This window comes from Hylobates moloch, unplaced genomic scaffold (assembly GCF_009828535.3).
Source record: "Hylobates moloch isolate HMO894 unplaced genomic scaffold, HMol_V3 SCAFFOLD_5, whole genome shotgun sequence".
NCBI classification, from domain to species: Eukaryota; Metazoa; Chordata; class Mammalia; order Primates; family Hylobatidae; genus Hylobates; species Hylobates moloch.
Genome location: NW_026652280.1, coordinates 140,229,956 through 140,243,885, shown reverse-complemented (window position 1 = coordinate 140,243,885; position 13,930 = coordinate 140,229,956). Strand labels below are relative to the sequence as shown.

General features: G+C 34.7%; 1 protein-coding gene across 1 annotated transcript in view; it reads right to left on the bottom strand.

Moving 5' to 3' along the window:
• Positions 1-13,228, bottom strand: part of COL24A1 (collagen type XXIV alpha 1 chain) — a 404,873-nt gene extending 391,645 nt beyond the window's left edge. Inside the window, exons 1-3 of the mRNA XM_058439743.1 lie at positions 13,156-13,228; positions 12,781-12,838; positions 8,077-8,141 (exon numbers count right to left, since the gene is read on the bottom strand). Of these exons, the coding sequence (XP_058295726.1) occupies positions 8,077-8,141; positions 12,781-12,838; positions 13,156-13,228 (196 nt within the window). The remainder of the gene's footprint in view (positions 1-8,076; positions 8,142-12,780; positions 12,839-13,155) is intronic.
• Positions 13,229-13,930: the final 702 nt, after the last annotated feature.

Below are 13,930 nucleotides of genomic sequence, written 5' to 3'. Positions count from 1 at the left end.
ATTGATTTTAATCTGCATCCTTGTATTGATTTTAATCTGTATTCTTAACTGTGAATATAATACTTCAGTGAACTCTCTGAGTATAACAAATTTTGGTAAGTTCTGTGAGTCCTTCTAAAGTATTACTGAGGCTGAGAGTAGTCTTGGGGACCTCTTAACTTGAAGCTAGTGTCAGAAATAAGGGTGGTCTTTGAGACAGCTCTCTAACTTTATACTACCCTGATATGGTTTGGCTGTGTCCTCACCCAAATCTCATCTTGAATTCCCACATGTTGTGGGAGGGACCTGGTGGGAGGTGATTGAACCAGGCCTTTCCCATGTTTTTCTTGCAATAGTGAATGGGTTTCACTAGATCTGATGGTTTTATAAGGGGGAGTTTCCCTGCACAGGCTCTCTCTAGGCCTGCTGCCATCGAGGTAAGATGTGACTTGCTCCTCCTGGCCTTCCACCATGATTGTGAGGCCTCCCTAGCTATATGGAACTGTAAGTCCATTAAATCTCTTTCTTGTGTAAATTGCCCAGCCTTGAGTATGTCTTTATCAGCAGCCTGAAAACAGATTAAGACATACCCCTTACTTATTTTTCGCTTCACTGATATATCTGCTGACTTCACAGCATTCTCCACTCTCTGTATTTACTCTTCCTTGAATTTCTTGCCATAACAAAGCTTATCTGTTTTTTTTTTTTTTTAATCTCATCGCGTCAGAGCCCTGCTAAGTATATCCCTTCATGCCAATCTTTATTCATCCTACAAGGCTCAGTTCAAGTGGTTACCTCCCCTTTAAGGCATCAGCGCAATTTTCGTTTGTTGTTGTTTCGTTAAACACTAATGAGAAATAGATCCTCTCCTAGTATGCTAATAAAATCAGTCTTCTAAGCTTACAAAGCTGACATACTATATAGACACAGACAGCCCAAACTTACTTGCCTTTCATTTGAAACTTGTAGAGTAAGCAGCACTGATATTGTTATCACAAGTTGGAATAAAAGAAAGATGAGGGAGAAGGAGAAAGGGGGAGGGAGAGGGAGGAGAGAGATGAAGTAGATTGAGAAAGAGGGATGGAGAAAGAGGGAGGGAGAAAGGTGAAATTAAGTCTTAGTAGAGGATAAAACTATGACTCATAACCAAGTCTTTGACTCTAAACTCAGTGACTATATCAATTGACTCTGTGGGGAATGTAGTATATGCCTAAAGAAATAGATACGGGAGATCCAATGGTTATACTCGTTTTACAAGTACAGAGAACCAAAGAACCATTATATGTGTCAATATTCAGTGATATTCTATCACAAATTGGAAGAAGAAGAATTGTATTATTATGTTCACTCCCTCAAAATGGAGAGATTTTTACATTTCTTAGTAATTGGTAGTTTAAAATACTTAAAAGAAAGTTACTAATTTTTAGATAAAAAGGAGTAATATATCACTTTATAAACTATAACAAGTTACAGAGTTAACTCTTAACTATTAAATAACTAAGTTAATATAGCATAGCACTTAAATTTAATGAATTCTCACTGTTTTAACTTTTCATATGTCTTGATCAGTTAAGTCCCCAAAGCTATATTCTTTCCAGTTTGTAGGAAAGAACAAATATGACTGTTTAAAATAAAATCACCAAATTTGCAAATGAGAGTGATTATACAGACTTCAACATACTTTTCTTTTTCTTGCCAATTTACTCAAACTGACTAAATTAACTAGATAATTGCCCAATATCCACTTTGTATTATTTTTTATAGTCTCAGCTAAATAGTGTCAGAATCAAGACTCAAATACAGCTTCCTAGCTCTAGTTCACTGAATTAAGGAACTAAAGGAAACTGTTAAAAATAAACCGTTTTATTTTATTTTTTCAATATTATGAGGATATGGGAAAAGAAAAGGATCTGGAGTATTCTCCTTCTTCTAATCAAAGTTATTGTATCCTTATGTAACAGGCACTGTGCTAAGCACTTTACATGTGTTATTTTATCCACACGACAGCCTTGTGTAGTAAGTATTATTATTTTCTTCACTTTAGCATTGTTAAAAATGAGGCTCAGAGAGTATTTAAGAAACTTGCTCAAGGTCAGTTAGCTAATAAATGGTGGAAGCTGGACTTAACTCTAAGATGCTGGCTCTGGAACACCTGTGCTTAAATACCACTGTCACACTGGGTATGTTAAAGGTGGCAATCATTTCTTAGAAGTATTCTTAGTTTAAATAGCACATCTATTCTGTATAAAGAGATAAATGCTAATTTACTTATAAAATGAGAAATGAAGCTCTATGTATAGAAGTTTTGGCTAAGTGCCCATACAAGTGTTTGTGCAGAAAGGACTTGAACTTACTGCAGCTACAATGAACTGCTTCTGTTAACAATAAACACATTTCAGATTAATTTCTATGGGAAATTCTTCGAGATGAGTATTCTACATAGAGATTTTTACACATGCGGTTTTCACACCTAGGGATCATGAACCTGAGAAAGATGTGCATGTTAAGAATTAGTTACACATTATGCATGGTGCAAGTCATTGTAGAGAAGTGTTGTAGCTATGCCAACATCTCACTGGCAGCCATCCCACCAACACAAAGTAATAATGAAAATACACATATCAGGTAAGAAAAGATATCTACATCTGTCAAATCCTCAGAAAACTCAGGTTTACAAAATTAATTTTTCTTGAGATAGAATCATGTATTCATTAGATTACACCTAAAACTTGGACATAAAAAATATACAATTTACATCTATTAATAAGGTACTTAAAATGTTTTTTTCTTAGCTGTGTTAAAATTTAAGGGAATTGATAGAATCATGTATTCATTAGATTAAACCTAAAACTTGGACATAAAAAATATACAATTTACATCTATTAATAAGGTACTTAAAATGTTTTTTCTTAGCTGTGTTAAAATTTAAGGGAATTTACTGAAACCATGACAAATCACATAGATGCTTCTTTCTTCTCATTCTTAAAATCTTACTCAAATGAGAATAAGAAAATGTGGTTTAGAACTACAGGAACAAAGTTAATGAGTAGAAGAGACAAAAGCAGACAAAATATATCAACAAATTTTTGGAAAATGAAAAGCACATGAAGAAATTACCAGAGCTGAAAAAACTGAACCTAAGGGCTTCAGAGGCAAATGCTAATGACAGGCAGGCTGATTCATATTGCAAAATCCTGAAGAGGCTCAAGAATTGAAGGCACCAAATCAATGAATTCAGCATTGAGGCTTCAAATTGGGGGTTGGGGATATGTGAGGGTGGACGATTGAAAGTTTGTATAAGAAGCTTCCAGACTAAAGGAGACCAAAGGTTAATGACATAGAAACATTGAATCAATCATAGAGGAAAATGGAAGGGAAGCTCTGTATTGAGAAGGGATTTGGCTAAAATTGACATACAAAATTGTGAGACAATCCTCCCCCCATCAACCCAAGAACCTCTTTATATCACTTAACTCTAATAACAGTGGCAACCAGGATTATACTCTACAAGTAAGATATTGGAGGATCCTTCTCTAGAGAAGTTCTGCAGCCTCAGACATGTGTAGCCTAACAAAATAGTCAGACAGGTTTCTACTTAATCATCCTCTATGTGAAACATCTCAGTTAACTAGCCTACCCATGCAAACAGTTGTTAAGCATATTTTTAGTGTCTTACTTTTTTTTTTTTTTTTTTTCTTTTTGAGACAGTCTCACTCTGTCGGCCAGGCTGGAGTGCCCTGGCACGATCTCAGCGCCCTGCAACCTCTGTCTCCCGGGCTTGAGTAATTCTTCTGCCTTAGCCTCCCAAGTAGCTGGGATTACAGGCATGTGCCACCATGCCCGGCTAATTTTTTTGTATTTTCCAGTAGAGATGTGGTTTCACCATTTTGGCCAGGCTGGTCTCGAACTCCTGACCTCAGATAATATGCCCGCCTCAGTCTCCCAAAGTGCTGGGATTACAAGCATGAGCCTCGCATCTGGCCAGTGTCTTACTTTTAAATGATAACAGAAATGCTGCACACTTATAAACAACTTCTCCAACATAAAAGACAGACCAATACAAAAATTTAAAACAAAGACAATGCAGAGAGCAAAAGAAAAGTTGAAAAAAATCATCCTTCTTATCCTTACAGAGATAAAAGTAGACATTGCATCAAAGAAACAAGAACAGGATGAAAAAAAAAAAAAAGACTAGTCTCAATGAAAAAACCTTTTAAAATTTAAACACAGAGGCCGGGCACTGTGGCTCACACCTGTAATCCCAGCACTTTGGGAGGCCGAAGCGGGCGGATCACGAGATCAGGAGATCGAGACCATCCTGGCCAACATGGTGAAACACCGTATCTACTAAGAACACAGAAAATTAGCCGGGCGTGGTGGCGGGCGCCTGTAGTCCCAGCTACTCGGGAGGCTGAGGCAGGAGAATGGCGTGAGCCTGGGAGGCGGAGCTTGCAGTGAGCCGAGATTGCGCCCCTGCACTCCAGCCTGGACGACAGAGTGAGACACCGTCTCAAAAAAAAAAAAAAAAAAAAAATTTTAAACACAGAAGAAATAAGAAATTAAACAAAATGTTTGGAATAGTAAATGATGAAAAATCTCATATAAAGTAGTACATAAAACAATGATGGAAAATAGGATCTAAAAATAAGAAAATAAAGAGCCCAATACTGAAGATTTAATATTTAAAAGATATTGAAGAAAGCGGAAATAAATATATCAGGAAGAAAAACATAACACAGGAAAATTCCCGGAAAATTAAGGATGCTTCCACACTGAAAAGGCCTACTAAGTGCCTAGCACAATGAATTGTAAAAAGACCTGTACCAAGACAGATTATTGTAACATTCCAAAACATCAAAGATAAATAGATGATCTTAAGGGATTACAAGGGAAATTAAAAGGTCACATATAAAGGATCAAGAATTAATATAACTTCAGATTTAAAAAGTCTGCAAGCCAGATAAAAAAAGGCAAAAGATGAAAATATTTCAAATTCTGAGGGAATAATGTTTACAGCCTAAAATTTTATACTCACCTGAACTACCTGTAAGACAGAATAAACACATTCTCAGAAATGGAATGTTCTAAAAAATGCACCACCCAAGTGCATATTCTCAGGATGCAACTAGAGGATATGCTGCACCCAAATAAGGAAATAGACTATGAAAAATGAAATAAGACTTCCAAGAAACTCCATCTAACACACGTATCAGCTCTAGAGAACTACTGGAAGCTTAGAGAACTACTGGTCCATAGCAGAGCAGAATTTTAGCATGCAGAAGGAATATCTCCAAGAAAAGAATCAAATTTCTGGAGTACTTGGTGTGTTTTGGGGGAAAATATATTTCAAAATATCTGAGATTTAGTGATAGTGACATAGAACATAAAGCAAACAGAAAAGGAGGCAATCTGGTAAATTTACAAGAAAAAAATATAAACGTACATGGCTCAGGGATAAAAAAATATGCACATGGTCATAATAAGCTGAATTGTGAATATTAATTTAACCAAAATTGGATAAAACTATACTGAGAGAATAGAAGGAGGGAAAGGAGACACAGAGAAGAGTAATGTTAAGTCCTCATCATTAATAATAGGAAGTCAATATAATATTTAAACATATTATAGTACTAAATATAGATGTTAAAACCAAAAGAAGCTGCTAAGAGTTTGGGCAGAGAATAGTAGGAGTGGCTAAGGGGAAGGGACACTGCTTTTTGCTATATGTTTTGTCATACAATTTGGCCTTTAAACTTTGTACAGTACTTGTAATTCTTTGATATACTTTTTTAAGTTTTGAAAAATCTCATAAGCACACAAATATTTATTTCTGATAAGTCTAACTTAGGATAATCTCTCACTCAAACATATTCAGCAGTATTAATATAAATAATATCTGTGATCATATAAAAACACAATTTATCTGATAATGGTTTTCCAGTCTCCTGATTAGATGTTACAAATTGCATCATGCCAATTTAATCAGAAAATTTCTTTTAGGAAAAAAGTGTTTCTAAGTTTCTGATAATATACTATTTCCATTTCTTTTTTGTGCTCAAAAATATTCAATTTTCTAAAGTCTGAGAGGTTTTCTAAAGGACTTTTCTTCTTGTTAAGAACTGGCAATAAAATTTTAGGTGTATAAAATTGAAAATTATGATGCTTGCCCTGAAATAAAAGAACATATTTTACATTCCATAAATGAGATCTTAAGGGTGAAAGAAATATGTTGTTTCTTTCATTCATTCCTTTTGTTGGTTCTAGATTTTTAAAAAATCACTTCATAAATATTTAATTTTCCCTATATCTTTCTTTGCATCGGTTTCTAATATTTTGATAATAATATATTTGGTAAATTATTAAACTCGTAATGCCAGTGGCTGGCAACTGTGAAGCTAGAGGATGTTTAAGGGAAAGAGTTTTGTCTTCAGAGATGGACAGACCTAGATTCAAATTTAAGCTGTAGGTGAGCCACTTCTTTGAGTCTCAGTTTCTTCATCTATAATACCTACTCTGTGGGTTTATTATGATGATTAGAATAATATAAGTAAAGTACAAGCAAAGGACATGATACAAAATATACATTTAATTAATAATTGTATTCTTCTCTTCCTTATCTTCTCTGTGGCTCTAGGAGCCTCAATTTCAAGGAATTTGTAGACCTTGGGGTCAAAATATGAGCTCAAATCTTGGTTCTTCCATTCATTAAGCTGTTACTTGGAGGTGGTTACCTATTCTCCTTCATCTTAGTTTCGGCAATTCTATCATGGCCATAATTACAAAACCCTGCGATGAGGCAGTGGTGAAGTAAATGTATATTCTGATAGCACAGTGACTAGTAGTTCATAGTAAGTTCTCAGAAACAGTAACAGTGATAATAACAATAAATTAAGAGAGAGAGTTTTTCTCCTCTTCATGGCTACTTCAAGCTAAATGAAGTAACGTAAATGCCTTGGTTAAGAATAGTTTTTCATGAAGTTACATGTGACATGTGGCTTAATTTAATCATTTCCCATTAAAGAGATTTAATGTCTTCTAAGAAATATTTTAATTCATCTATGTGATACTTGAAAGAACATTTATCTGTATCTACTTCTCAATTTGGTCAACCAGGGTACCACCCTTCTTTTTTGCCCTCTCTCTACCTTGCACATATTTCATTCATAATTTGTTTACTTGTCTTTTTCTTACTGTTATTTGATCAGTTGATCAAACTGACAAGGGGTTCATCAAACTGATCACTCAACTGAAAACTTGGTTCTGTAAGAATTAATGCTTTGGCAGCTCTGTGCAGAAGAGCCCTTTGCTACCTTTAAGGCAGAGGAGAAAAACAAATAAACAAAAAAATCTGAGGCCTTGGTAATATTATCTGTAGGTCCAGCACAGTTCTAGGATTTGTCTCTTTGACTTTGGTATGTTTTTTACCTTTGACAAAGGCATTTTTTTCACTTTGATGCTACAGACATTATCTTATTTACATTTCCAATCATTGGCATAGGATATTACACAGGAAATAGAAGATGCTCCAATCATGTTTAAATGAATGAATTAGGATATACACAGACTCCTGAAACTCTATCATCATACTACCAGAGTAATTAACTAGTAGGCACAAACAAAACAGGTTTAGGTTTATTTTCTAAACCTCTCCATTTGAATTAAAGAGAATCCTAAGCCCACTAGTATGCAAATTCCATTTTGTTTCTTAATGATGCAAATCTAGATGGAACATTTATTATATGCTTTTGTTGTATCAAGAAGTGCAAAGGTAATTCAGTCACAGTTTGCCACCCCCAAGAACTCCCACTTAAAATGAAGTCACAAGCAAAGCCTTTTTATTGTACAAAACTTCTTTTTTATAGAGTTTGCTTAAAAATGTAAGCAATTTCACAGACGGAAGATATGAGTAATTTCTTAAAGGTCATATTTCCCCCCAAAATTGGTTTCTTTAATCTTACATTCTCATGGTACTGGGTGGAATTTTTGTTACTGTTTAATGTCGAATTTATGGTTATAATGAGTTGAAAGTTATGTACTTTTGCTATCTGGAAGTAGAATTTTTAAGTAAGCAAATAAATCAAAAGGTAATTTTCTTACCTTGTTCTTGTGCACAAACAACAACCCCAGCCACACATAGTACAATAAAATGAAGAAGTGGTTTCCTAGGAAAAGAAAAAAGCATTTGGGAAAAACTTACTAGTTGGACATTTACAACCATATAGAATCCAAAATAGTCTATGCAAGATTAAGAATTACACAATTATTTTAAATAGCAGGATATTTTAATATTCATAGTGGTTAAGATCAAAGGCTCTGAAGTGAAATTCCAGTTTTGCCACTTTCTGTGTGACTTGGGCACATTTTTAATCATTCTATGCCTTAGTTGCTTTATCTGTTAAATCTATCTCATAGGATTTTCTGAAGATTAACTTAAAAAGTTCATGTAAAGCACAGAAAACAGTACCGGGCCATAGGAAATGTTCAATAAATATGAACTAGTATAGGTGGTATTATTATCATACATTATGTTAAATTACCATATATGCAATTTCATACAAAGTAATAGAAATTTCCACAAAAATAACGCAAATTACAGTTGCTTAACTATAGTGATTATAAATTAATGGAACCAGCTATTTATTTGTTTAAATTAATGGTTATATGTGAAAGCCATTTGAATATCATACTTAAATCACTGGTACTAGATTCATGATTTTTTGGTTTTGAAAATAGCAATGGCCTGTAGATGTCAACATTGAGCATTTTGATTAGTAGTAGCTATGAGCACAATACCCAATCACTACAAATTAAAATGTCCATTAGTATTGATGAGCTATCTAAGCAAAAATGTTTTGTAACATTGCTAGTATAAACAAACTTCTAATAAATTTTGTTGAACATTCTTCATAATTGGCTGTATCTACCTCCAAAATGAAAATTATAGAAATAATTTTGAAGAGAGATGATAAGCACGCTGAAAACAATACTTCATTACCTAATTTTGCTAATATAGACCCTGATTCTGTTTTTGATTCTAACCCAGGGACTGTTCAAATGATGTATTTGTAAAATGCAGTACCGCAAGGAGTGATTACGGAGCTATCTATAAACCATTAATTTCTTTTTATTAAATGCCTGATGTACTAGTAGTAATTGGTACATTTTCTATTTATTACTAATAATATTTTTTTACCTTTACCAACTAGTATAAGGAGCATCTTAATGTAAGAAAGATGATCTTTTTACAAAGCTTAAGCCAGCAAATATAAAATTAGACTATTTATAATGGAACACGAATTTCATTTGTATTAAAATGGTATTTATCCTTTGTTAGTAATTTTAAAATTGAACATTCTATGGCCGTACTCAGTCCAGAGCACAGCTCTTATAAGACAAGGTTTTGATAGAATACTTAACAACTGTCACTAACTCTACAAACAAATCAACTGAATCATTGCAGAGATTTCAGCTGATATGGATAAATAACTAAACCATATATTGTAATGAGGCCTATGAAACATTCTTATATATGGCATTATTCATTTAGATGGATGGTTCCCAAATGTTAGACTCACCTGAGGAACTTGTAAAAAATGCAGATTTGGGGCCCCAACACATAGATTATGATTCAAAAATTTGCGATGGATATCCAGGATGCATACCTTTTAACTAGGTGATTCTAATGCAGATTGTATGTGTACCAAACTCTGAGAAAAAACTATTTAGAACATTCACTGTGTTTATATTTACAATGTTATTAAAATACATCTAAATAGATTTTACTTTTGCTTAAATCACATATATCTAATTTTATAACATGACATGACCCTAAAATACTATTTGGCCCTTTTGAAATCCTTTCCTACTGCACTAGGTCAGTGGTTTTCAAACTTTAGTGTGATCAGAATCACATGAAACACTTGTGAACAATCACTGGGCCTCACCCCCAGAATTTCTAACTAAGTATGTCTGGGGTGGGGCTCAAGAATATGCATTTATAACAAGTTCCTGGGTGTGCTGGTGCTACTGATCTGGGACTACATTCTGAGGACCACTACTCTAAAATAAATGACCCTCAAGAGATGACATAAAGTCTGCCTGTTTGGATCTTTTTACCCCTTGGCTGCACACTGGGATTACATGGGGAGTTTTGTTTTGTTTTTGTTTTTGTTTTCTTGAGACAGAGTTTCACTCTTCGTTACCCAGGCTGGAGTGCAGTGCAGCGATCTCAGCTCACTGCAACATCTGCTTCCCAGGTTCAAGCAATTCTCCTGTCTCAGCCTGAGTAGCTGGAATTACAGGTGCCTGCCACCGCGCCCGGCTAATTTTTGTATTTTTAGTAGAGACGGAGTTTCACTACGTTGGTCAGGCTGGTCTGGAACTCCTGACCTCAGATGATCTGCCCACTTCAGCCTCCCAAAGTGCTGGGATTACAGGTATGAGCCACCACGCCTGGCCTACCTGAGGAGTTTTAAAAACTACTAATAATTGGATCTTTCTCTCCTTGCCCCACAGAGATTCTGATTTTAATGTTTCCATAGCACAGGCATTTTAAAACATTTTCCAGTGATTCTAATGGGCAAACAAGGTTGAGGACCATTGTGCAAGATTAAAATGATGTGTGGGCTCTCCAGGATGTATCCTAATGTGATTTAGAGCTTGAGTGAGGAGGCTATTTACCTTTCAAATTTATATTTCAACATATAATTGGCAGGATACGTATCAGTGAGACTAGAAAACTGCTTACTTAGGATTACAGTCAATGAGGGATAGTGCATCTCAATTATGCTGTCTTAAGTAAAAAGTTGAATGTGAATGAAAGCATGTCTCACTTGCCCAAGGTAATCAGGCTCACTCAGATGCATAGAAACAACCCAACAGGCACTTTTCCCTTAAAAATAACTAATGACGAGTACAACAGCCAGCACTACTCATTTAGCAATTCAACAAACTCATAAACTTCCCCAATGACCTCAGTGGAGAAAAATGGAAATAAACATGTTAACAAGTCCATTCCTGGTGTGAGGCAGGAAAACCTGAGCACATCAAACATCATTCTTTAGACAGGTGATCCTAGGGGATTATGACAAATCAGTTGAGCCATACCTTACATAAATGTACCTATGTATGAAAGCTGATGACTAATGGACTGGTAGAGATCAATGACTGAAATAGATTCTCTTTCTCTTTGTCTAGTTACAACCCAAACTAATAGCCAACTGAAAAAGAACAGGAAAAGTTTCTTACAATGCATTCAAGGCCCTTATCATTCAGCTTCAATTTCCCTTTTTAGCAACGTGGATCCCACTACCCCTGATATCTCCAAAGTTCCAGCCATACAAAGTTATTCTCCATCCACTGGAAAGACCTTGTGTATGTCTGAAATGCCCTCCCAGCCTCCACCTATCATTCTTAAGTATACCCAAAGCCTAATTAAATCAATATTTGCACCATGAAGTTTCCCATCATCTCTAAAGGGGAATGACTCTTTCCCCCACCTCTGTACTTTTGATACATTAATTGTGACTTTGCTATACCCCTATAAGTCCTACGTTTTATGAAAGTAAATATCTGAGCAAGCAGCAGGTCTTCGTCTTTATCTCTAGTGTACCCATGTGTTACATGAAATTGACAGTAAATACTTTTTAAAAGGAAATGATCAAAAGTATTATCTCCCAGTGACTGAGGAATTCACTTTTTCCTTATGGACTTGATTCTTTTAACACTTGGAAAAAATAAAATAAAATACAGGCAATTTTAGTTAGATGTCCAAAGAAAGAGAAGGGAAATAGAATTTTTTAAATCTGCTGTGGTAGCATATACGGAAGCTTTCTTCTTTTTTTTCTTAATTTTCGTTTTAGCTTTCTTGTCTCTGAAGTGGGTACACAGAGAAAGGATGAAGTTTCATTGACATAGTCAGTTTGATAAAGAGCCAAACTCCATCATTGTATATGGGTATTTAATGAATCCAAGATTCTTGGGAAATGTCTGATGGACTAGGTTTGTTTCTTTGGATTTTCCCCCTTATGATATTACATTTATTATACCTTTCCTCAACAAATAAAACTTATCAAGTTTCCACATTAGCAGTAGTTGGTAGAGTCCTCTAGGGAAGCAGCTGTTCTTTGTCCTCTTCTGGGTCTTAGCTGACTCACCTATTATGTGATGACGTAATACAAATTTTATGTTTTCGTGTTTACAGTCCGAATGTAAAATCCTGTAATTTGTGTGTATGATGGGATCACATTAGTATGCTGGCATTAAAAGACAAAAAGCAAATTACTTAGCAAAATGTTATATATATGTGTGTGTGTGTGTGTATACACATACATATATATAAAGGGTTTGTTTGTATATATATGTGTGTGTGTGTGTATATACACACACACACACACACACATATATATAAAAGGTTTGTTGTTTAACCACAAAACTGTAAAGTCTTCCTATAGTTTTGGTCCAATACTAGTTAAGTAACCTAAAATAGTCTACTAAGTTGTTAATTCATTCATATATTTAGTTTACTCCCACAAATAGTCTAGTTGGTATATTAAACATGAACAATTTTTGAATATTCAAAGCATGTTTGTTTTCATTCACTGGTTTGTATATGTGGACCATGTGTCACTAATACAAAGTTATAGAGTTATAGTTACTCAGACATTTAACAAAATCAGACCATATCCAAAATAAGTCAACAATATGGTAACAAACACTTAATAAAGGCTCAAAAAATATAACTCAAGATGTTGATATCTAACAAAATAAGAAACACTCTGCATGAGTCTAGCTGCTCGTCACATTTTCAGTTTGACATCAGCAACAGTCCAAACATAACCAGACATGTGAGGATAAAGGCCTAAAGAGGATAAGACAGAAAATAGATATCCAAAGACCATACTCAGAACATGTAAATGACTAATATCCATTCCAGGCATCGTTCCTAGATGATTCTTAGAACTATTCAACTTCCTCTTTATTCAAAGGATCCAAGTTGCTTTAGGGGAATCTGAGGTATCTTTTTGCTTAGGGTACCCATGAGACTCAGGTATTACAACATATGTCTTCAGGCTACTGATGCTCACTCCTACATAGATTCAATTTATAATAGTGGGAAGGACTTGTGAAATCTTGTGAATAGGCAACTTTTTATGAGTTGGTGGCCTTCTTTCAAACCAATTGAAAATGGTGAACAAATCTGAAAAACACACACGTGATATACATCAATAATTTCAACAATTTCCGCCATGCTACGTTTACATGCCAAAAACTTCTCTAAGTCATGACAGCTTTACAGATTTTGCTCTTTACTAGCTACTAAGATCGAGAAATAGTAAAATTTCTGTTCTTTCCTCTCAAAATAACTGAAAAAAGAGTTTTCATCACAGCAGTGGACATAAAGTTGGATGATTCAGGGAGCAAAGTAGTACTGTCACTAACTTACTTGCAATGAATTTTTCAGACTATTAATTCAACTCAGGTGGTAGTTATAAAGCTAAACCAGTGTGAAGCATACTACAGGTTGAGCACCCCCAATCTGAAAATCCAAAGTCCTAAATGCTCCAAAATCTGAAAAGTTTTGAGGGCTGAAATGATGCCATACTGGAATCATTTTACACCTGACTTTATGGGTCACAGTCAAAACTTCATTTCATGCACACAATTACTAAAAATATTATATAAAATTAACTTCAGTCTATGTGTATAAGGTATATATGAAACATAAGTGAATTTCATGTTTTGACTTGGGTCTCATCTCCAAGATATCTCATTATATATATGCAAATATTCCAAAATCAGAAAAAATTCAAAATTCAAAACACTTCTGGTCTCAAGCATTTCAGATGAGCAGTACTCAATCTGTAGAGCTTTTGGTTAAATTCCAAGCATTCAAGCAATTCATGCAGTGCAAGGAAGATAAATGCTTAAGAACTTCATATAATCAAAGTGT